General features: G+C 42.7%; 1 protein-coding gene and 1 long non-coding RNA gene across 18 annotated transcripts in view; one reads left to right on the top strand and one right to left on the bottom strand.

The window, feature by feature from the left end:
* The window catches only part of LOC107322053 (uncharacterized), a 109,032-nt gene that overhangs the window by 78,382 nt on the left and 8,052 nt on the right, over positions 1 to 22,598 (bottom strand). For 2 of the 17 annotated variants that reach the window (XR_014936709.1, XR_014936712.1), the window contains exon 1: positions 6,219 to 6,356. The exons of 12 other annotated variants lie outside the window; for them this stretch is intronic. This is a non-coding gene — a long non-coding RNA (uncharacterized LOC107322053). Of the gene's footprint in view, positions 1 to 6,218; positions 6,357 to 18,383; positions 18,486 to 22,598 lie in introns of those variants that run through there. 3 more of the 17 variants (XR_001558786.3, XR_014936703.1, XR_014936713.1) reach the window with 2 other exon arrangements.
* Positions 57 to 21,924, top strand: LOC107322040 (myosin heavy chain, skeletal muscle, adult). Its single transcript, XM_015879635.3, has 39 exons — positions 57 to 188; positions 988 to 1,232; positions 1,320 to 1,463; positions 1,559 to 1,715; positions 6,183 to 6,210; positions 6,304 to 6,412; positions 6,498 to 6,590; positions 7,089 to 7,152; positions 7,245 to 7,343; positions 7,450 to 7,553; positions 7,634 to 7,772; positions 8,655 to 8,773; positions 8,872 to 9,021; positions 9,823 to 9,993; positions 10,636 to 10,942; positions 11,045 to 11,121; positions 11,985 to 12,072; positions 12,163 to 12,280; positions 12,604 to 12,727; positions 13,371 to 13,507; positions 13,610 to 13,865; positions 14,511 to 14,753; positions 14,969 to 15,145; positions 15,231 to 15,376; positions 15,464 to 15,554; positions 15,640 to 16,029; positions 16,174 to 16,300; positions 17,297 to 17,415; positions 17,837 to 18,033; positions 18,410 to 18,593; positions 18,672 to 18,837; positions 19,011 to 19,135; positions 19,293 to 19,601; positions 19,750 to 19,953; positions 20,231 to 20,356; positions 20,448 to 20,618; positions 20,705 to 20,809; positions 20,945 to 21,040; positions 21,643 to 21,924. Exons 2-39 carry the CDS (start codon positions 1,026 to 1,028, stop codon positions 21,796 to 21,798), a joined length of 5,823 nt encoding a protein of 1,940 aa, XP_015735121.2. The 5' UTR covers positions 57 to 188; positions 988 to 1,025; the 3' UTR covers positions 21,799 to 21,924.

Raw genomic sequence — 22,598 nt, 5'->3', positions numbered from 1 at the left:
ACACATTTCTAAATATATCTTGTGAAATCAAATGAAAATTATGCCATTAGTTATGTTTGCCAGACAATGTTTCTCCAAAGAAAGTTTGCCAAACTTTTGACTGAAGGAAAAATCCAAAGCATCTGCATACCAGACTCTATAAAAGTCTCTATGGAGTGCTGTGCCCAGTCTCGACAGAAAGTTTCAAGGTAAGCACATGGCTCCTGTGAACTTCTGGGCAGAACCTTTTATTCCAGTTTACTTCCTACAAGCCTTGGATACCTACTTCTGTGAGGAACCATATCTATTACCAGTATAGGCTTGAAGGCTGAGTTTTTGTGTTTTTGTGTGGGGTTTTTTTTTGTTTGTTTTTTTTTGCTATCCACTTATACATTAACTGGGGATATATCTTATCTGTGCAAAAGACAAAGTGAGTTACAGTATTTTCAAGCAGCAGTGACTGACTTCCAGCCTCTGCCATCAGAATTGACAACAAATGTATGAACTTTTGAAGATGAGGAACAAATGCTGCTGCTTGACATTTTGAGAAAACAGAGTAGACAATCATGATATTTATGTGTGTAAAAGTGCAAAATGAATTTTCCATAACAAGTGAATTCTATTAGCCAAGGAAGTCTCTCAAAGACTTTCAAGATAGTGCTGAAGCCAACATCACAGACTAATTTCATCTGAAGTCTCTATAATGGCATGCATTATCAAAATTCATTATAATCTACCAAGATAATACAACACGGAAAGATTGTATTGCAATATTTCAGCATTCAAAAACAAATTCTTCCTTTCATAGCCAGATATGTTAGGAATTAATCTTAATCTTAATTTCAGGAAAGAATACAGGTATTTCTAACCAAGATGTAGGCTGAAATAAAATTTTTGAGATATTTATACCTACTTGTATATTTTAGATTATGTATGCTTTATACTGTAGATTTTCACTCTTTCACAGAACACATTATTCAGTGACCCAACATACTTTCTTTCCTACAGAGCACTCTTCTGACTGTGCTTCCTGTGTAAGCGCAGCCATGGCTTCTCCAGATGCTGAGATGGCCGCCTTTGGGGAGGCAGCTCCCTACCTCCGAAAGTCAGAGAAGGAAAGAATTGAGGCCCAGAACAAGCCTTTTGATGCCAAGACATCTGTTTTTGTGGTGCATCCCAAAGAATCCTTTGTGAAAGGGTCAATCCAAAGCAAAGAATCAGGGAAGGTCACTGTCAAGACTGAAGGTGGAGAGGTGAGAAAAAAACAAAGGTTAAGAACTGAAATTAATTACAACTCTCAACTGTTAGCTGACATTAACAGATCTCTGTTTTCCTGTCAGACTCTGACTGTGAAGGAAGATCAAATCTTCTCCATGAACCCTCCCAAGTATGATAAAATTGAGGACATGGCCATGATGACCCACCTCCATGAACCCGCTGTGCTGTACAACCTCAAAGAGCGTTATGCAGCCTGGATGATCTACGTAAGTACCAGCAGCTCTTCCTTGGGTAGCGTAGCTGGGGAGGACTGTTGTGCCAGGCTGAGTGGAATCCAACGTGCTGTGTCCCCTCCTTGCAGACCTACTCGGGCCTGTTCTGTGTCACTGTCAACCCCTACAAGTGGCTGCCGGTGTACAACCCAGAGGTTGTGTTGGCCTACCGAGGCAAAAAGCGCCAGGAGGCCCCTCCACACATCTTCTCCATCTCTGACAACGCCTATCAGTTCATGCTGACTGGTAAGAAAAGTGCATTGTCTTTATAGAAATTTAATATTTGCTTTTTTTGCTTTTTTTTTTTTTTTTTTTTTTTTTTAAATCAGTCTGCATAGAGATGTAAACCTCAGCATTAACTTTAATGAACTGTTATTTTAATATTTGCTAATATTGTGATTGAGACACAGTTCTATCCTAAATATTTCTAGAAGTCTAATAATAGCATGCAAAAATGGGCACAGAGTTACAGTAAGAGTAAATAATAAGGCATAGTGGGTCAAATGATACAAATCATCAAATCATAGAATGGCGTGGGTTGGAATGAACCTCAAGGATCACCAAGTTCTTACCGCCCTGTCACCGACAGGGTTGCCAGATACTAGATCATGTACTAGACTGCCAAGGGCTTCATCCAACCTGGCCTTGAACACCTTCAGTCAGGGACAAGGCATCCACAGCCTATCTGGGCTACACGTTCCAGCACCTCACCACACTCTGAGTAAAAAACTTACCCCTCACATTTATTCTAAATCTTCCTTCCTTTACTTTATGAACATTCCTCCTCGTCCTATCATTATCTGAATGTATAAAATGTTTATTTCCCTCATGTTTCTATATTACCTTGAATTATTGGATGGCCACAATGAGGTCTCCCTGTAGTCTTCTCTTTTCCAGACTGAATAAGCCTAGTTCCTTCAGCCTCTCTTCATAGGAGAGGTGCTCCAGCCCTTGGATCATCTTTGTGGCCCTCCTTCGGACCCTCTCTGAAAGCTCCATGTCTTTCCTGTGTTAGGGGCCCCAGACATAGACACTCCAGATGGGTCCTCACAAGGGCAGAATAGAAGGGGACAGTCTCCTCACTCCCCCTTCCGGCTGGCTGTCGTCTGATGGAACTCAGGATTTCATTGGCCTTCCAGGCTACAAGTGAACTGCTGGCTCATGTTAAGTTTTTCATAAACCAAAAACCTTAAGTCCTTCTCAGCAAGGCTACTTCCAAGGAATTCTCCTCCCAGTTTGTATACATATCTGGGATTATCTCACCCAAATGTAGAACCTTGTACTTTGGTTTGTTGAACCTCATGAGTTTCACAAGGGCCCAGCTTTAGAATTTATCAAGGTCCCTCTAGATGGCATCACTTCCTTCTGCTGAATGAGTCACTCCACTTAACTTGGTGTCATCAACAAATTTGCTTAAGGTTCACATCTTAAGGTGCACTCAAGATGTTCAAGAGTACCAGACTGAAGATGGACCCCTGGGGGATGCTGCTTGTCACCGGCCTCCACCTGGACATAAATAGCCATTGACCACAAGCCTCTGGTGTAACTTTCCAACCAATTCCTTATCCACTGAACAGTCTATCCTTCAAATCCCTCTTTCTCCAATTAAGAAATAAGAATATGGGGGACCATGTTAAAGGCCTTGCAGAAGTCCAAGTGGATGACATCAGTTGCTTGTCCTTTATGTGCCTTAACATGTCTTCCAAGATGAGCTGTTCCATGATCTTTCTGAGAACAGAGGTGAGGCTCACCAGCCTGTAGTTCCCCAGGTAATCCTTCCTTCTCTTCTCAGAAATAGCAGTGATGTTTCCTTTTTTCCAGTCCCTGGGGACTTTGCCTGACAGCCATGACTTTTCAAATATGATGGAGAGCAGCTCAGCAATCACATCAGCCAGCTCCTTTAGGACCCTGGGTTGCATGTCATCCAGCCCCACTGACTTGTCCAAATTCAGCCTCATGAGCTGGTCTCGGACTTGCTCTGCCCTTACAGTGGGGGGTAGTTCACCACCTAGAGGTTCAGATTCAGGGAAGTGAGAATCCTGGCTGCCAGTGAAGGTTGAGGCTAAGAATTCATTTCTGTTGCTGTCAGTTCTCCTTTTTCATTTAGCAGAGGATGTACTCTCTCTGTGGACTGTCTCTTATGACCTATGTACCCTGCTTGTTGTTGTTAACATCCCTTTCCAATTTCAATTCCATTTGTACCTTGGCTTTCCTTGTCAAATCTCTACAGTCCATACAGCATCCCTGTGTTCTTCCCAGGTGACACACCCTTGCTTCCACTGTCGATACTTGCCCCCAGTTTGACCACCAGATCAGTTCAGTCATGCTGGTTTCCTGCCTCCCTGGCCTGCTTTCTTATTCTGAGGGATGGAGAGCTCTTGTGCTCTCAGAAAGGCATTCTTAAAGAGTAGCCAGCTTTGTTCCACTCCTTTGTCTCGAAGGACTTCTTCCCAGGTGATCTCATGCAACAATTCCTTAAGCATCCTGAAGCCTGCTCTCCTGAAGTTTAGAATCCTGACTCGACTCTTTGCCAGGCCCATGCTCCTCGAGATCACAAACTCAACCAGGGCATAAGCACTGAAGCGCAGGCTGCCTCCAGTCTTCACAGAATTACCAAGGTTGGAAAAGACCTACAAGATCATCCAGACCAACCATCCACCCATAACCAACAGTTCTCATTAAACCATATCCCTCAACACAACATCCAAATGTTTCTTGAACACCTCCAGGGTCAGTGACTCCACCACCTTCCTGGGCAGCCCATTCCATTTCCTGACCACTCTTTCAAAGAAGTACTGTTTTCTAACATCCAGCCAAAATCTTCCCTGGTGCAGCTTGTAGCCATTCCCTCTGGTCCTATCACCAGTTACATGAGAGAAGAGGCCAACCCCTAGCTCACTACAACCTCCCTTCAGGTAGTTATAGAGAGCAATGAGGTCTCCCCTGAACCTTCTCTTCTCCAGACTGAATAATCCCAGCTCCTTCAGCCACTCCTCATAAGCCCTGTGCTCCAGACCCCTCACCAGCTTTGTTGCCCATCTTTGAACATGCTCCAGGGTGATATCTTTGATATCTTTGATATCTTTTGATATCTTTAACAGTCTCCTCTGCACTAGTGAGCACCAAAACCCTATTAATTATTTGGATCTCAGTTGCTCGAAATGTTACATAAAATATTAGTAGAGTTCATATGATTTAAATTGATCACTTAAAAATATATTGTAGTCCTTGGTATTAATATATTAAGTCCTTGGTATTTTATCTTCACAGTCATATCTTCACATAGATAGATAAGTCCTTGGTATTTTCACATAGATTAGACATAAATTGAAAAAAGAAAATGGTCTGAATTCAGGTGTTACTCTGATATTTACAACTTGTTGAGAAAGGAGTCAGGATCTCAGCAAAGTTGCTTTATCCAGAAACAACAATAGAGGTATTCATTTCAAATTAGTTGTTAGCTAATGCTTTTGAAGGACTTGTTTCTTCTCAGACAATAAAGTTTCTAGATCAGAATGGACTAGTGTCCTAGCACTGAAACTGCAGTTTTTTTGAAGACAATCAAATCTTTGATGTTCATGCATCCACAATAGATTCATAAGTACATAGAAACATAACTAAACATAATAATGTTGCCTTTTAAATAAACTACTTGAATACTGAAGAAAAATAGGAAGATAATTTGTGTTTCTTCTTTTCTACTTGCACATTTTAGCACTAGAGCAAGTTCATGAAGGAGAAGTAGTTCAGCATTTTCTATCATATATGCTTTCTTCATACTTCCTTGTCTTAGTTGGTGCCTTTAAAAACAGACTTGCAAAGGCAGAAATAAGCAAAGAATGAACAGAATAAATCTGAAACAAAAGACAACCAAAACAATATAGGAACTTTCTTTTCCACTTTGGAAATAATTAATCCCTTTGAATTCACCATTAAGAACAAACAAACAAACAAACAAACAAACAAAAGAAGAAGGAATAAAAGACTGTTTAAACATTTCCAACTTTGATTAAGTCTCTACAATTTTAGAAACCAGGGTTACTGAGGAAAGAAAATTGTGAGAAAAAAGGAGTTTAGTAAGAGGGCAATCAGAATTCTTTTGATGCATACATTTATCATCTATAACCTCTTGATAGACAGAGAGGAAAGCTAATTAATCAAACTTCTATAATGGCATTTTGCTAAAGGGAAGTTGAAAGAAACTGATTACAGATTCTTCCACTATTTGAAGTCTCCCCGATGTATAAGTCTTCAGTTGTACTTCCTGGAACATTCAAAAAATGCATAAGAAATATAAGATTAATCTCTGTAGATTCTACAGGGAGTTGCTTTATATGAGCATTTCATTTCAGTATCAATAATAATGACATCTCTGAGGAACATAATTCTCCAGAGTATCCAAAATGTAAAATAATGCAAATACTCCCAGCACTCTTCATGTCATATTTAGACAGATTATAGAAATAGGTCAAGAAGAGATATCCAGTTTCACTGCCCCAAGATGGATTTTTTTTCTCTAAGAAAAAATACTGTAGATAAAATCTGTCAACAGCAAGTAAAATCTGTAAAATCTGTCAACAGCAAATATTTTTCTCACTGAAGCTGCCTGTATGTAAGACTCTCCAAAAATACTGTTGTATTTATCTCACACTATAAGTTTGATCTTATTCAAGAACACCACTAACAGCATTTTTATTTCTGCCTCTTTCACAGACCGCGAGAATCAGTCAATTCTGATCACGTAAGTACCTTCTTTATTGGAGTCTGTGTGGGGCTGCCCTGTGTTGGTGAACTGCTGTTTGACTGCACACTCTCTGCTTCTCTGGTTTGACAGCGGAGAATCTGGTGCAGGGAAGACTGTGAACACGAAACGTGTCATCCAGTACTTTGCAACAATTGCAGCTAGTGGGGAGAAGAAGAAGGAGGAGTCTGGCAAAATGCAGGTAAGTTAGGAAAAATAAACAGAACACTTGATCTATATTTGCCCTTGCAACTAAACAATAGTAATGAATAATTATCATCCTGTAGGGAACGCTTGAGGATCAAATCATCAGCGCCAACCCCCTGCTGGAGGCCTTTGGAAATGCCAAGACTGTGAGGAATGACAACTCCTCACGCTTTGTAAGTTGCAGCTTTGGACAAAAACTTCCATAGAATCAGAACATGGTTGAGGTGGGAAGGTATGTTTGGAGGTGATCTGCTCCAACCTCGCTTCTCAAGACAGTGTACCCAGAGCAGGCTGTCCTGCAGCACATCCTGGCAGCTTTTGAAGGAAGGAGATTCCACAGACTCTGTGCAGTCTGTGCCAGTGCTCAGCCATCAGCAGAGTACAGATGGAACCTCTTGTGTTCCAAGTGTGCTTATTTTTTTTTCTCCTAGTGTTTTGCCCTGTCAGTAGGCAGCTCTGGAAAGAGCCTGTCTCTGACCTGTTTGAACCATCCCTTGAGACATTTCTAGACATTGAGAAGATGCCCCTGACATTTCTCTGTTCCAGACTGAACAGGGCCAGCTCTCCCAGCCTTTCCCTACAGAAACTGTGTTTCAGGCCATTATTCTCCCTGTTTTATATGGGGGCAGTGAAATGCAGCCAGGCTGAAATTGTTCTTTTCCCCTCAACAGGGTAAATTCATCAGAATCCACTTTGGGGCCACAGGCAAACTGGCTTCTGCTGACATTGAAACTTGTAAGAGCTGCTCCTGTCTTGCTCACCTTTCTTCTCAAATTCTCACCTCTGTGTCCTGTCTTGTACCTGACTCTTTCTTCCTTACTTGTCAGATCTGCTGGAGAAGTCCAGGGTCACTTTCCAGCTTCCAGCAGAGAGAAGCTACCACATTTTTTATCAGATCATGTCCAACAAGAAGCCAGAGCTAATAGGTAGGAAGGATCATTATGTCTGTTTGGAAATGAAAACTGAGCAACTGTTTCCTCTACTGCCCTTCTGAAAATGTAAGCCTGTGTCCTTTCCTATCCCTGCTTTCAGACATGCTCCTTATTACCACCAACCCATATGATTACCACTATGTGAGTCAAGGTGAGATTACTGTTCCCAGCATTGATGATCAAGAGGAGCTTATGGCTACAGATGTGAGTAATACATAAAACAGGTAATTTTATGGACAGGAGCTCTAGTACGAATGTATTTATTTTACTGAGTCTGTTCCTAGAGTGCCATTGACATCCTGGGCTTCACTGCCGATGAAAAAACAGCCATCTACAAGCTGACAGGGGCTGTCATGCACTATGGGAATTTGAAGTTCAAGCAGAAGCAGCGAGAGGAGCAGGCAGAGCCAGATGGCACAGAAGGTATCAGCCAGTTCTGCTAGTAAAACTGATGTAAAAACTTCTGTTTATTGTCTGTTTAATTGCATCCCCAATCACAAGAAATGCCAGTCTTTTATCCAGTGGATACTTCTCAGAAACATGCTGCTTGAAATTGGGAACCTGAACAATGAGTTGCTCTCAGAAAAACCTTCAAGCACTATAGCTGGTTTGTTGTTTGCTTGTTTGTTTGTTTGTACCAAAATATGTCCTACATTTCTTGCTATGCAGAAATTCTGTTTCCACGGAACAAGAGTGTGCTACAGTCATGCCTGATATGATATCAGAGAGTTTAGGAGTGGTTCTGGGAGCTTCCAGACTCAAGCTTTCCCTATTCATGCAGTGCCTGTTCTTGCTTTTAACACAAGCGAGCATTAGCTTCTGCAATCTTTACTCCTTCCCAGAACTTATCACAGAATCATAAAGGTTGGAAGAGACCTCTGGAAATCATCTATTCCAGCTATACGCTAAAGTATGTTAGGTTACACAGGAAAGATTCCAGGAGGGTTTTGAATATTTCCAGAAAAGGAGACTCCACCACATCTCTGGGCAGTCTCTTCCAGTGCTCTGTAACCCTCAAAGGAAAGGTGTTTATTTTCATGTTAATATGGAACTTCCTATGTTCCAATTTTGTCTGTTGCCTCTTGTTCTATTTCTGGGCACCACTGCTTTACTCCCACTCAGTACATATTTATAAGCATTGATTAAATCCCCTCCCAGTCTTCTCTTCTTGAGGCTGAACTAGTCAGAGCAGACTGATACCTTCCCATTTCTAAAAAATGAAGAGATGATTTAATCATGCGGACCAAATTCTAGCCATTGTCCAATGATACATGCTCCCCTCTCTCTTACTTTCTCCCTTTCTAGTGGCTGATAAGGCTGCCTACCTCATGGGCCTGAACTCAGCTGAATTGCTTAAAGCCTTGTGTTATCCTCGAGTGAAGGTTGGGAATGAATTCGTGACCAAAGGTCAAACTGTGTCACAGGTACAATCTTAAGTATGAAACTACATGAGCTAAAGAATATTGTGGATATTCTTCTTTTGCAGTAGAAGGTAACCCCAGTCCTTTCATCTCTGTTCTAGGTGCACAATTCAGTTGGTGCTCTGGCAAAGGCTGTCTTTGAGAAGATGTTCTTGTGGATGGTTATTCGCATCAACCAGCAGCTGGATACCAAGCAGCCCAGGCAGTACTTCATTGGTGTCCTGGACATCGCTGGCTTTGAGATCTTTGATGTAAGGAACAAAAGCTTGGCATCATAGTTCTGAGAGGATCAGAAAGAGATCTTGAGAACTCAGAAGCACATTTCTTTTTAAGAAGATTCTGAAGTGTATGCTCCTCATTTGCTGTTTTTTAGATAACTATATTCTCTGTCACAGTAGAATGCTTAAATTACTTTATTTGTATACAATCTGACTTATATTGTCAACAGGTATTAAAAAACACTGTTTTGACAGACAAATTTAGACAGCCTTGACTGGGAAAAGATCTTAGACTTTTCAGAGACAGGTCTATGATTAGAGCTCACACAGATGTGGACCAGGGGTGTGAACAATCTTGGAAGAGCCAAGGAAAGGGAAATGCTGTGGGAAAACATAGAGCATCTTTCCTGTGTCGTGAATGCAGTGATGATACTAGGACTTCTGTGTCAGAACAAAGATAACTCTAGATTCTTGATTTGAAGGCAGAGAAATTCTGGTGTAGGATACTGAAGAAGCTTCCATTTTCCTAGTAGTCAGAGACACACCTCTAGTGGTGCAGCAACTGAGGTTCCTGAAGAGTCTACTTTTGAGTAGCACAGTAAAAAATAAATTTTAATTGTAGATTGATTTCAAAAATAGTCACATTAAAGCCCTGCAAGGACACTAAATTTGTTTACAGTAGGAATCCTTCTAAGGAATTAGGTGTCATTACAGTATTGCCAGGTTTGGTGGTTCAGTTGGGGAACTTCAAACAGAATCAGAAGATTACTAACACAACCCTGTGGTCGTTGCTGCCTCTTTGAGAACATCTGTACCTCTCTTTGCTTTAAACAGTTCAACAGCTTTGAGCAGCTGTGCATCAACTTCACCAATGAGAAACTGCAACAGTTCTTCAACCACCACATGTTCGTGCTGGAACAGGAGGAGTACAAGAAGGAAGGCATTGAATGGGAGTTCATTGACTTTGGGATGGACCTGGCTGCCTGCATTGAGCTCATTGAAAAGGTACTTTCTCCATTTAAGTGTATGATGCATTCTGGAATTTGGAGATGTTTCTCAGTCAGAATCAGCTGGGAAAGAACTTGCAGATGGACAGACAGACTCATAGAAACAAAGCATTTTGCACTGGAATTAATATTTTACTCAGGTGCTGAGGAATTAGTACAGATAAATGCAAATCTGTGTCACCAATCTTGCATCACTGTGTCTACAAGCATGGAAAAGGTAGCCTAGACTCCTATCAGCACAATTCTTTAAAACATAACTAGAGTCAGTTTACTTTTTCCTCTGAAGATTTGAATCAAAACTCCTCACACATTGTTTGGGAAATAAATATGGCATGGCATGATTTTCCAAGACAATGTGCATCTTGTAGCTATTTTCCCAGCTGTATTTCTGTTTGCCACTTCTCCTCATTCTACTGCCAATTTTAACCTGAAATGGTGAGTCATTCTTACCAGTTTAGTGAAGACAGGCTGCTGAAATGTAATGGAAGGAAAAAAATCTCACTGGCAGAGAACTCTTGACAAACTTATCCTCTTATCCAGGCAGAGATGCTACCAACAATACACAGGTACCTCTGAATCGCATAGCACGTGCTTCATGCTTAGGTGATCTTTCTCTGTTACTTCTTGTGCTATCCTTCAGCCCATGGGCATCTTCTCCATCCTGGAAGAGGAGTGCATGTTCCCCAAGGCAACTGACACCTCTTTCAAGAACAAACTCTATGACCAGCATCTGGGCAAGTCCAACAACTTCCAGAAGCCCAAGCCTGCCAAAGGCAAGGCTGAGGCCCACTTCTCTCTGGTGCACTATGCTGGCACAGTGGACTACAACATCACTGGTTGGCTTGAGAAGAACAAGGACCCCCTGAATGAAACTGTCATTGGGTTGTATCAGAAATCATCCCTGAAGACACTGGCCTTACTGTTTGCCAACTATGGTGGAGAAGCTGGTAAGTTTTCCACAATCCAATTTTTCATATGTTCATACAGAATTTAAAGGCAATGCTAAAGATTTCTGATCTTTTTATTTTATTTTTTTTTTCAATTTTCAGAGGCTAGTGGTGGTGGTGGCAAAAAGGGTGGCAAGAAGAAGGGCTCTTCTTTCCAGACAGTCTCAGCTCTTTTCCGTGTAAGTACCAAACTTCCTTTTTTTTTCAAAGGAGCAAACTGTTAGGATGGATCCAGAGGTGGGCCATGGAAAGGCTCAGTGGCCTGAAACATCTGTCCTAGAAAGAAGGGCCAAGAGTGCTAGGTCTGTTGAACCTAGAGAAGAGAAGACTCCAGGGAGACTTTATTACAGCTTTTCAATACTGAAGGTTTATAAATCAGATAGAGAGAAACTTTCCACACAGGCATGTTGTAGACAAGAGGTAATGGTTTTAAATTAAAATAAGGTACATTTATATCATGTATTAGGAAGAAATTCTTTATTATGGGTGTGGTGAGGCACTGGAACAAGTTACCAAGATAAGATGTTGATGCCCAGGCCTGGATATGTTCAAGTTTGGAATGCATGGAACTTTGGGAAACCTGTTACTGTGAATGATGTGCCTGCCCACAGCAGGAGTTTAGAACTAGACAGTCTTTAAGGTCTCACCCAATGCAAAACCATTCTGTGTTTCTTTTCTGTGAAATCTACTACCAAATTAGATTGTATTCAGGCTTAGCCAAGAGTCCAGATCATGAGTATCTACAGCTTAAAATGCCCAACTATGTACCAAAAGATACACCAGCTGGAAGGAAGCTGTAATATGATAGCTCTGTATTAGTATTGTATTTGTATGAGGAGATTAAGAAAAAATAATACAAAGCATTACTCAAGGGAGGAATTTCAAAATCAACAAAGCAGGGTGTCTGCAGTTTCTGAGTTTCCCTCTAGGAGTTCTGCAATATGTTGTAGGGAAGATAACTCTGTATCCAGAAACATTAAGTTTGATAAATCCACTATTAAGTGGATGACAATTAATAGTAATTAATCTCATACATCCACAGGAGAATTTAAACAAGTTGATGGCTAACCTGAGAAGCACTCACCCCCATTTTGTACGCTGCATCATCCCAAATGAAACAAAAACGCCTGGTAAGGAGTTACAGTTGGTAAAATTTGAACTGCAGAAGATCTTTCCCTGAGTATCAGAGTGGGGTAGTCACTAATTGTGGTGTTTGTTAGGTGCCATGGAACATGAGCTGGTGCTGCACCAGCTGCGATGCAATGGTGTGCTAGAAGGCATCCGGATTTGTAGAAAAGGATTCCCCAGCAGAGTCCTATATGCTGACTTCAAACAGAGGTAAGAATGGTGCCACTTGCTGTCCATTCAGACCAAAGAAAATAGCCTGGATATTGTAATGCATGTGAAACATACACTTTACATTGGTACTAAGCAGCAATATGTAAATGTTTCTCTATCAGATCATGACGATATGACATTGACGAGGATTAGGATTATTTTGGATTCTGAGCTAACAGTAAAAATATTCTCTGAATCCCATTTACAAAGGATGACTTGGCTTCAGGCATTAGACTGATTCAATGAGGCAGTCTGAGATGGGGTTCACTTGTACTGGTGGTTTCAATAATGGGTATTTCTTCATATTTTGTTTTCTTCTACAGATACAGAGTGCTTAATGCGAGTGCTATCCCAGAAGGACAATTCATGGATAGCAAGAAGGCTTCTGAGAAGCTCCTTGGGTCCATTGATGTAGACCACACCCAGTATAGATTTGGTCACACCAAGGTATGAGCAAGTCCTGTGTTCAAAGACAGAGCAGTAAGGGCTGGTTGATTCCTGAGGGTCAGGGAGTGTAGTGCAGTGTAATAACACAGCTGGCAGCTCAGGTGCTTCAGCCAAAAAGGATCCAAGCACACGATATTATGGCAAGGCAAGTGAAAAAGACCAAATAAGGACAGATTCAACTAAGAATCCAAAGCATGTTTGTGTCATGTTTGGGTCACAAGAAAGAAAGGTGTGAGGTGAAGCTAGAAGGTCTTGTTTTAAATATTGGTTGTGGACAGGTCTAGCTAAGATACCAAGGGTCAGGCACTACTCAGCAATTAGTGAAATCTAGACTTTATCAGTGAAACAGGTCTAACATTTAGTCAGGAAGAAGAGTTTACTGTGGTCCGTGGCCAGGCAGAGGCATGGCTGAGGCAGTGGTTGAGTGGGAAACCAAAACTGCAACAAGATGATTTAGGCAGGGACTAAGGTCTAGAGTTGAGCTATTGAGAAGTTCCTAGGCACAATGGAAAAATGATATGGGAAGCAAGTCAAGGTGAGGCTGGTCATGATCATTAATGTCTCCTTCTGAAAGCTGAAAGCCTGTTGTGTCTCCTTTCTGGCTTACCTGACAGTTCTGTGCTGCAACATTTTATTTTTCAAGGTGTTTTTCAAAGCTGGCCTGCTGGGACTCCTGGAGGAGATGAGAGATGATAAGCTGGCTGAAATCATCACTCGCACACAAGCTAGATGCAGAGGCTTCCTGATGAGAGTGGAGTACCGCAAAATGGTAGAAAGGAGGTAAATATTATACATATTTAATTTATTCTCATGATGCTTGATTAATTAAGTTTAAATATTTCACATTCAAGGTATGTAATAACTATTTGAATTGTGTTTCAGGGAGTCCATTTTCTGCATCCAGTACAATGTTCGTGCCTTCATGAATGTCAAGCACTGGCCCTGGATGAAGCTGTTCTTCAAAATCAAACCTCTGCTGAAGAGTGCGGAGTCTGAGAAGGAGATGGCCACCATGAAGGAAGAGTTTGAGAAGACTAAGGAAGAGCTTGCAAAGTCTGAGGCAAAGAGAAAGGAGCTAGAGGAGAAAATGGTTGTTCTATTGCAGGAGAAAAATGACCTGCAGCTCCAAGTGCAGGCTGTGAGTACGATTGCTTATTTGTTCCTTGGAAAAAAATGTTGCACAGGCAAACTCCAAGCAGAGACTTATAGGAAGATAACTAATTTACAGTAGGAAAAGAGGTAATGCACTCAGAGTTACGGAATGATGAATAAATGGACAGAGGCAGGGATGTCCTCTAGCAGCCAGTGAAGAAACGTGGCAATGCCAAATCAGACTTGATGGCCTTTCTGTCCTAAGGAGAGAGAGTCATAGCACTGATCAGTTGAAAAAAGCAGCAGACAGATCTGTCTGAACTGGATAGACAATATCTCCATTAGTTGAGCCTTCAAATCTGGCTTCTAATGCTCTTATGCAATAGAGTAAAAGCAACCATGAGAAGGACCCATTTTTCCTAATCATGAATGCACCATAATGTCTAGATTACTAGATATTTGACATTCAGCTATCAATCAGGAGTCAGTTTCTTAACTCCAAAAAACCTGCCAACTTCTTTAGTTCATTATTCTCACAAATGGGAAGGCCTAATTCCCAAAACATTATAAAAAATCAAAAAACAAAAAAAAAAAAAAAAAAGGAAGCAATTGAATGTTGTGTATGTAAGAGAAAATGACAACAAAACAGAACTTCAAAACATAACAAAAACAAATCTGTGTCTCCTCATAGGAAGCAGATAGCTTGGCTGATGCTGAGGAGAGATGTGACCAGCTCATCAAAAACAAAATCCAGCTGGAAGCTAAAATTAAGGAGGTGACAGAACGGGCTGAGGATGAAGAGGAAATTAATGCTGAGCTGACAGCCAAGAAGAGGAAACTGGAAGATGAATGTTCAGAGCTGAAGAAAGATATAGATGACCTGGAGTTAACGTTGGCCAAAGTCGAGAAGGAAAAGCATGCCACTGAAAACAAGGTACAAACATGAGACGTCACATAATGTGTGAAGCTACTCTCAGAGTAGAAGTGTCTACTACGGCAGAACGTGTTGGCTCTGGAAAAATTTTGCAGGGTCTCATGTAAACAGTAAAAGATGAAATAAACCTCATTGAAAAGCATTACAAAATGCAATGGTCACTGAAACAGCAGGCAGGTTTTGGGCCATGTTTTTATGTTTCCTCCAATTCATAGGTGAAAAACCTCACAGAGGAGATGGCAGTCCTAGATGAAACAATTGCCAAGCTGACAAAAGAGAAGAAAGCCCTCCAAGAGGCCCATCAGCAGACACTGGATGACCTGCAAGTAGAGGAAGACAAAGTCAATACTCTGACCAAAGCTAAAACCAAGCTGGAGCAGCAAGTGGACGATGTAAGAACAAAAGCATATGGCTATCATAGGACAGCTGTGGAGATAAACATGGCAGTCAGAGAACTGATGATCTCATTCTGTTTAGCTGGAAGGGTCCCTGGAGCAAGAGAAGAAGCTGCGCATGGACCTCGAGAGAGCTAAGAGGAAACTTGAAGGAGACCTGAAGCTATCCCATGACAGCATAATGGATTTGGAAAATGATAAACAGCAGCTGGATGAGAAACTGAAGAAGTAAGTATGGTTATCTGACACCTGAGTGCTGGTGGGTACATTTAGATATTTTCTTCAGACACTAACACCATTTATCTTGTTTCAAAGGAAAGACTTTGAAATCAGTCAAATCCAGAGCAAAATTGAGGATGAGCAAGCCCTGGGCATGCAGTTACAGAAGAAGATCAAGGAGCTGCAGGCAAGTCTCTGGTCCTTCCCTTTTCCCTTCAGAAAACATCTGAAGGAGAAGGACATGGTTGTGAAGGGTCCCTGATGTTCCCCAGGCCCGCATTGAGGAACTGGAGGAAGAAATTGAAGCAGAGCGAACTTCTCGGGCAAAAGCAGAGAAGCACCGGGCTGACCTCTCCAGGGAGCTGGAGGAGATCAGTGAGCGCCTGGAGGAAGCAGGAGGGGCTACGGCAGCTCAGATTGAGATGAACAAGAAGCGTGAGGCAGAATTTCAGAAGATGCGTCGTGACCTTGAAGAGGCCACGCTGCAGCACGAAGCCACGGCTGCCGCCCTGCGGAAGAAGCATGCGGACAGCACAGCAGAGCTTGGGGAGCAGATCGACAACCTGCAGCGAGTCAAGCAGAAGCTGGAGAAGGAGAAGAGTGAGCTGAAGATGGAGATTGATGACTTGGCCAGCAACATGGAGTCTGTCTCCAAAGCCAAGGTAAAGAAAGGCAAAAGAATGTGTTCGTAGACAAAAGGCATGGTGCTTAGGCTATATCTACAAGTCACACTCATATAAGAATTCTCCAGTAAAAGGCAGAGTCTAGACTTTCATTTCCTTTCCTTCCTTGCTTTCAATACCTAGGCAAATCTGGAGAAGATGTGCCGCACTCTGGAGGACCAGCTGAGTGAGATTAAAACCAAGGAGGAGCAGAATCAGCGCATGATCAATGACCTCAATACCCAAAGAGCCCGTCTGCAGACAGAAACAGGTGACACATCCTAATTCCTGATGTCCAATGAGAGAACCTCTAAATTGGAATGATGTTTTACAGAGTAAGGGGAGAATTTAGTTAACATCTCATTTCTATTCCGGATTACATGGCTTTACAGTATTCCCAAGTGCCTGTTATTGTAGATATTTAAAATATTTATATCATCTATCTTTAGTTAAACATGAGCTCAGGTTGCCAACGATAGCAATGTCCACCTGGACCACATCAGTAAAAGTGTGTCCAGCAGGACTAGGGAAGGGATTAGTCATCTGGGAGAAATTCTTTAGCCAGAAAGTGGTGAGGCATTGTAGCAGATTGTTCAGAGAAACAGTGTGTGTCCCACCTGTAGAAGAGTTTAAGGCTAGGTTGGATGGAATTTTGAGCACCTTATCTCATGGAAAGCATCCTAGCCCAGGGTTGGGTGACTGGAATTAGATCGATTTGAAAGTGCCTTCCAACCGAAACTATTTGTTGACTCTATGATTGCATGACTTTATGACAGTCCCCCTCTACACATCACTGGTGGGGCCGATTTGGACCTCTCACTACACAAAAATTCTAGAGCTGCTGTAACAGCAGAGCTGATGATGCCACTAGAAAACAAGACATATGAGGGAACTGAGGATGGTTAGAGGAAACTTCATCACGCTCTACATTTTCCTAAAAGCCAGTTTTGATGTTTGTCTAAGTGGTGTAGGGATAGGGAATAGTTTCCATTTGCACCAGGGGAGGTTCAGATTAGATGTCAGGAAGAATTTTTTCATGGAAAAAGTGGTTAGGCATTGCAAATGGCTGCCCAGAGAAGTATTAGAATCATTGGAAGCATTTAAAACTGTGAATGAGGCACTTAAGGACATGGTTAAGTGGTGGACTTCATAATGTCACATAATGATGAGACTTAATGATACCATGGGTCTTTTTGAGACCAAATCATTATATGATCTGTGATTCTACTGTTAGTATAACACTTTTTTTTCCCCTTTCATTTGCCAGGTGAATATTCTCGCCAGGCAGAGGAAAAAGATGCTTTGATTTCTCAGCTCTCTAGGGGCAAGCAGGGATTTACCCAACAGATTGAGGAACTGAAGAGACATCTAGAGGAAGAAATAAAGGTCTGGAAATACCTTCTTTCGTCAGACCACATTACCATGACATGCATGTATAGAATCCTATCTAAAACAAGAGTGGTTCAATGTTCTTTCCCCAGACACATGCAGTACAGTACAGGGGGCAGAATTTATACTTGAGGGGGTAGGAATCATAGTGAATTTGATGCTACAGAAAGTCATCCTTTGAAGAGATTCTGATACTATGTAAGACAAGATCTGCACTCATTTCTGGAAAATGTTTACAGAACCATCACAATACTGTCCCCAGGCCAATTTTCATTAACATATCTTGATCCTCTTGCACACATTTTTAAGGGATTCATTGTCCCTCAGCCTTATGTTTCTTTCATTAGGGTTTACCCATTCTTTCCTCATCAATACGTATCTTAAGATATTCAGATTACCAATCCCAGTGTCCTCACAGGCCAAGAATGCCCTGGCCCACGCGTTACAATCTGCTCGCCATGACTGTGAGTTGCTCCGGGAACAATATGAAGAGGAGCAGGAAGCCAAGGGGGAGCTGCAGCGTGCCCTGTCCAAAGCCAACGGTGAAGTGGCCCAGTGGAGAACCAAATATGAGACAGATGCTATTCAGCGCACAGAGGAGCTGGAGGAGGCCAAGTATGTGGGGAATTAGGATGTGAAATAGATGGAGATATCAGAGGTTATCAAGGGAAATTACAAGTCTCTGATAATTGGTTATGATAGGGAGTAACATACTCTCTTTGTGGTAGAAGAGAGAGGAAAAGCATGCTGTGAAAATGTGCAGACTGGAAGACATACATGCACATTGGGATTAGAAAAGCTAACCAAGGGTGAATACTCAGTAGGTGTTAGGATGAAGTCGAGACAAACCCTTTAGACTACATGCAACCAAGATGCAGAAAAACCACTGAACAGATGGAGGGTTAAAATCCCAAAAGTGAGCCCACTTATGAATGTAAAACACTTGTTCCCTCTTCATCTCTAACCTGCAGCTGTGTTTGCCTCCTTCCAGGAAGAAGCTGGCCCAGCGCCTGCAGGATGCCGAGGAACATGTTGAAGCTGTGAACGCCAAATGCGCTTCCCTGGAAAAGACAAAGCAGAGGCTGCAGAATGAGGTGGAGGACCTGATGATTGATGTGGAGCGATCAAATGCTGCCTGCGCAGCTCTGGACAAGAAGCAGAAGAATTTTGACAAGGTATTCTGGGCTCCAGCCCTGTGATTCCTGAGCAGAAGGTGGTTGCCACATCCATACTCAAGCTCTGCTGCTCCTCAGATCCTGGCGGAGTGGAAGCAGAAGTATGAGGAAACGCAGGCTGAGCTGGAGGCCGCCCAGAAGGAGTCTCGGTCCCTCAGCACAGAGCTGTTTAAGATGAAGAATGCCTATGAGGAGTCCCTGGACCACCTGGAAACGCTGAAGCGTGAGAACAAGAACTTGCAGCGTAAGTTGCTCAGCATTTGTTGCTGGCAGGGCTTTCTCAGAAGCTTTCCTGCCCATCTCTCCAACTGGGTCTGTGCCTGCAGTGATGGGAGGAGACCTGTTTATGCTGGTGGCATGGGGCCTTTCCCTGTATGCTCTTTATCTGACCACATGATTATTCCTTTTTCTCTACAGAGGAGATTGCTGACCTCACGGAGCAGATTGCAGAGGGAGGAAAGGCAGTTCATGAGCTGGAGAAAGTCAAGAAGCAGATTGAGCAGGAGAAGTCTGAACTTCAAGCCTCCCTGGAGGAAGCTGAGGTACATAGTGCTAAAAAATTGTTTCCAGTCTTATGGAATGGAAACAGTAATCTGTAGATACTGTGGAAAATATGGATTATTTCCTGAAGGATTGCATATGAGATTCTTTAGAGAGGAAGTTTTACTTCTGTTGACTATTTCTTTTTGACTTGTCCAGGCCTCCCTGGAACATGAAGAGGGGAAGATTCTGCGCCTCCAACTGGAGCTCAATCAGATCAAGTCTGAGATTGACAGGAAGGTAGCAGAGAAAGATGAGGAAATCGACCAGCTGAAGAGAAATCACCTCAGAATTGTGGAGTCCATGCAGAGCACCCTGGATGCTGAGATCAGGAGCAGGAATGAAGCCCTGAGACTGAAGAAGAAGATGGAGGGAGACCTGAATGAAATGGAGATCCAGCTGAGCCATGCCAACCGCGTGGCTGCAGAGGCACAAAAGAACCTGAGAAACACACAAGGAGTGCTCAAGGTATGAAGTTAAATAAGTGCACATAGGCATATGATGTCCCCCCTGTTACATAGAGACATCATTACAATTGTAATTCGTTAAAAGATCAGGAAATGTCACTGGGCTCCAGTGCTCTGCCACCATGTCATCTTCTTTTCCTGTTTAACAGGATACCCAGTTACACTTGGATGATGCTCTGAGGACAGAGGAGGATCTGAAGGAGCAGGTGGCCATGGTGGAGCGCAGAGCAAACTTGTTGCAGGCTGAAGTTGAGGAGCTACGGGCAGCTCTGGAGCAGACGGAGCGCTCAAGGAAGGTGGCTGAGCAGGAGCTTCTGGACGCAAGTGAGCGTGTGCAGCTCCTCCACACCCAGGTCAGATTATTTCCAGGGAACTAATCCTATCAGCATGAAGTAGTGTAGAATGAGATTGCTATGTATTTTACTTATTGCTGTGCACCTCACTGTGTAAACACTTGGAGAGCAATAATATGACATGTTTAATCCATCTATCCATTCCTTTCTGATTTGCCACTATGGCTGTAAGTGTACCCTTGCATTATGGACTTTAACAAACATTACTCTCCCTCTTCATTCTTGATGTGGGGGTATCAGGCCTAACAGTAAAAATCCTAACATTCCTGTTATGCAGAACACCAGCTTGATCAACACCAAGAAGAAGCTGGAAACAGACATTGTACAAATTCAGAGTGAAATGGAGGACACCATCCAAGAAGCCCGCAATGCTGAAGAGAAGGCCAAGAAGGCCATCACTGATGTGAGTCGAGGCTCTTTCTCTGCTGATGGCTGTTTCATTACCAAAAAAAGGTTTCTGACTCCAACCTGGCTTTGCTGCTTTGCCTCTCCAGGCAGCCATGATGGCAGAAGAGCTGAAGAAGGAGCAGGACACCAGTGCCCACCTGGAGAGGATGAAGAAGAACATGGACCAGACGGTGAAGGACCTGCAGCTCCGTCTGGATGAGGCAGAGCAGCTGGCCCTGAAGGGAGGCAAGAAGCAACTCCAGAAGCTGGAGGCCAGGGTGTGTAGGACTGGTATTTGTGCAAGTGTGTGTAATCCCAGGTCAGAGAGAGCAGGGAAGCTCCAAAGATGGGTTTCTCATTGCAGGTGCGGGAGCTGGAAGGGGAGGTTGATTCTGAGCAGAAGCGCAGCGCTGAAGCCGTGAAGGGCGTGCGCAAGTATGAGAGGAGGGTGAAGGAGCTGACCTACCAGGTAAGGCAGGAAGCCTCCTCGAGTTGACGCTCTTTACACTCAGCATGTCAAAATGGTTGTGTACCATCCCCATGGGGTACTGTTGTCTTCACTTGCTGGGAAACAATTCTCTTTCCTGCTTATTATCTGCTTTAGTGTGAGGAAGACCGAAAGAATATTATCAGGCTCCAGGATCTGGTGGACAAACTGCAGATGAAGGTGAAATCCTACAAGAGACAAGCTGAGGAGGCTGTAAGTATAACTTGAAGAATGGAAGAGAGTAATTTTCCTTCAAGGTAGCATGATCGTAGAGATAAGAGTGAAAACCAGAAAAGGGCCTGAAAGAATCTCCCAAGATGCAGCTTATCTTGGCGACAATGTTCATTGTCATGTCAGGAGGCCTTGCCTTCTTTGGGGCATACTGCAGTCAGGTAATGACTGAGGGACGTTCTGTGGCCTGTTTTATCAAGGGAATCAAACTAAAATTGCCAACATCCATTAACTAAGAGGTTCCTGACTCTGACAGTCATCAACATCACAGGGTTTTCTTGATTTTCTGAATCTAACAAATGAAATAAAAGTCAGGCACTAGGGAGGAGGAGAATAAGTACAAGAAATGATAAGACCATGTGACAAAATACCTCCTCAAAAGTGACAAATTTCTGGTGCTGTTTGTTAAGGTGGGTTTTCCAATATGGGAGGATGAGCAAGTCTTTGTGAGTCTTACGTTTAAGCACTGTTAGGCAGGAGACCGAAGGTCTTTGCTTTCCTCTGTGGAGCTACCACAACCTCTCAATGCTTGGGCACAGGAGGACCCCTGCCACAGTCCTCACCAACTCTTTGTCCTTGTACAGGAGGAGCTGTCCAATGTCAACCTTTCTAAATTCCGCAAGATCCAGCACGAGCTGGAGGAAGCCGAGGAGCGGGCTGACATTGCAGAGTCACAGGTCAACAAGCTCCGAGTGAAGAGCCGGGAGTTTCATGGCAAGAAAATGGAAGAAGAAGAGTGAGAATGTCATGAGACAGCAAAGTGGCATAAGGAATTCACAAAATGTGAACTCTCTGTCACTTTCTTCCATTATATATATTTTTAACTCTCTCCATACGCGGCAAATAAAAATAGTACTTCACAGACACATCATGAGCATTAGTTTTCATCTCTGCCTCTTATAACTGGTTACTGTGTCTATTACCTTTTGCTTTTGGGCCCAGCTTTGGCTTATACCCTTCACATGTCCACACCATGGTAGAGCTTTCTGTCTCCTAGCTCACAGTTGCTTACCACATCTGTCTCAATTCAACAGTTGTGAATTAGTGATTGGAACAAGATTAGGAATGACAGTTCAAAGGCAGAGAAATCACAGCTGTTGCTCTTCATACAATAGAGGCTGTATGCACTTGACTTATTCATTTACAGTATACATTTCACATTAAAGGGAAACTTCTGCAGTAACATCCATATTCAAGTCTAACCCTTGATCCTGAGCCCATCTTCAGGATGCATCTCTTCCTTGATGACCTGAGGTATCATGGGCATACTAAGCTAGATAATTCACCCTTATGTTGTCAATCCAAATCTACCTCAGCCATTTCAATCCTAGCAGCCTGATCCACCTGCTTTTTGTTGTGATGTTCTTCAGTGTCACGACTCTTGGGTACATGAGCATCTATGTAATGTACTGAAGGGTGAGAGAAGGTCCCCACAGCAAGGGAGAGAAAGAAACTGTCACAGAAACTGGAACAGGGGGGAGAGTGAAAAGATAGTTTATGGAAAAGTTGTTAGAAGAACGGGGAGTGCAGACACTGGGAC

The sequence above is a fragment of the Coturnix japonica genome, chromosome 23 (genome assembly GCF_054131305.1).
Source record: "Coturnix japonica strain WE chromosome 23, WE-NBRP24, whole genome shotgun sequence".
In the NCBI taxonomy this organism is placed as follows: domain Eukaryota; kingdom Metazoa; phylum Chordata; class Aves; order Galliformes; family Phasianidae; genus Coturnix; species Coturnix japonica.
The sequence above is the reverse complement of the archived record's forward strand: the minus strand, read 5'-3'. Positions and strand labels throughout refer to the sequence as shown.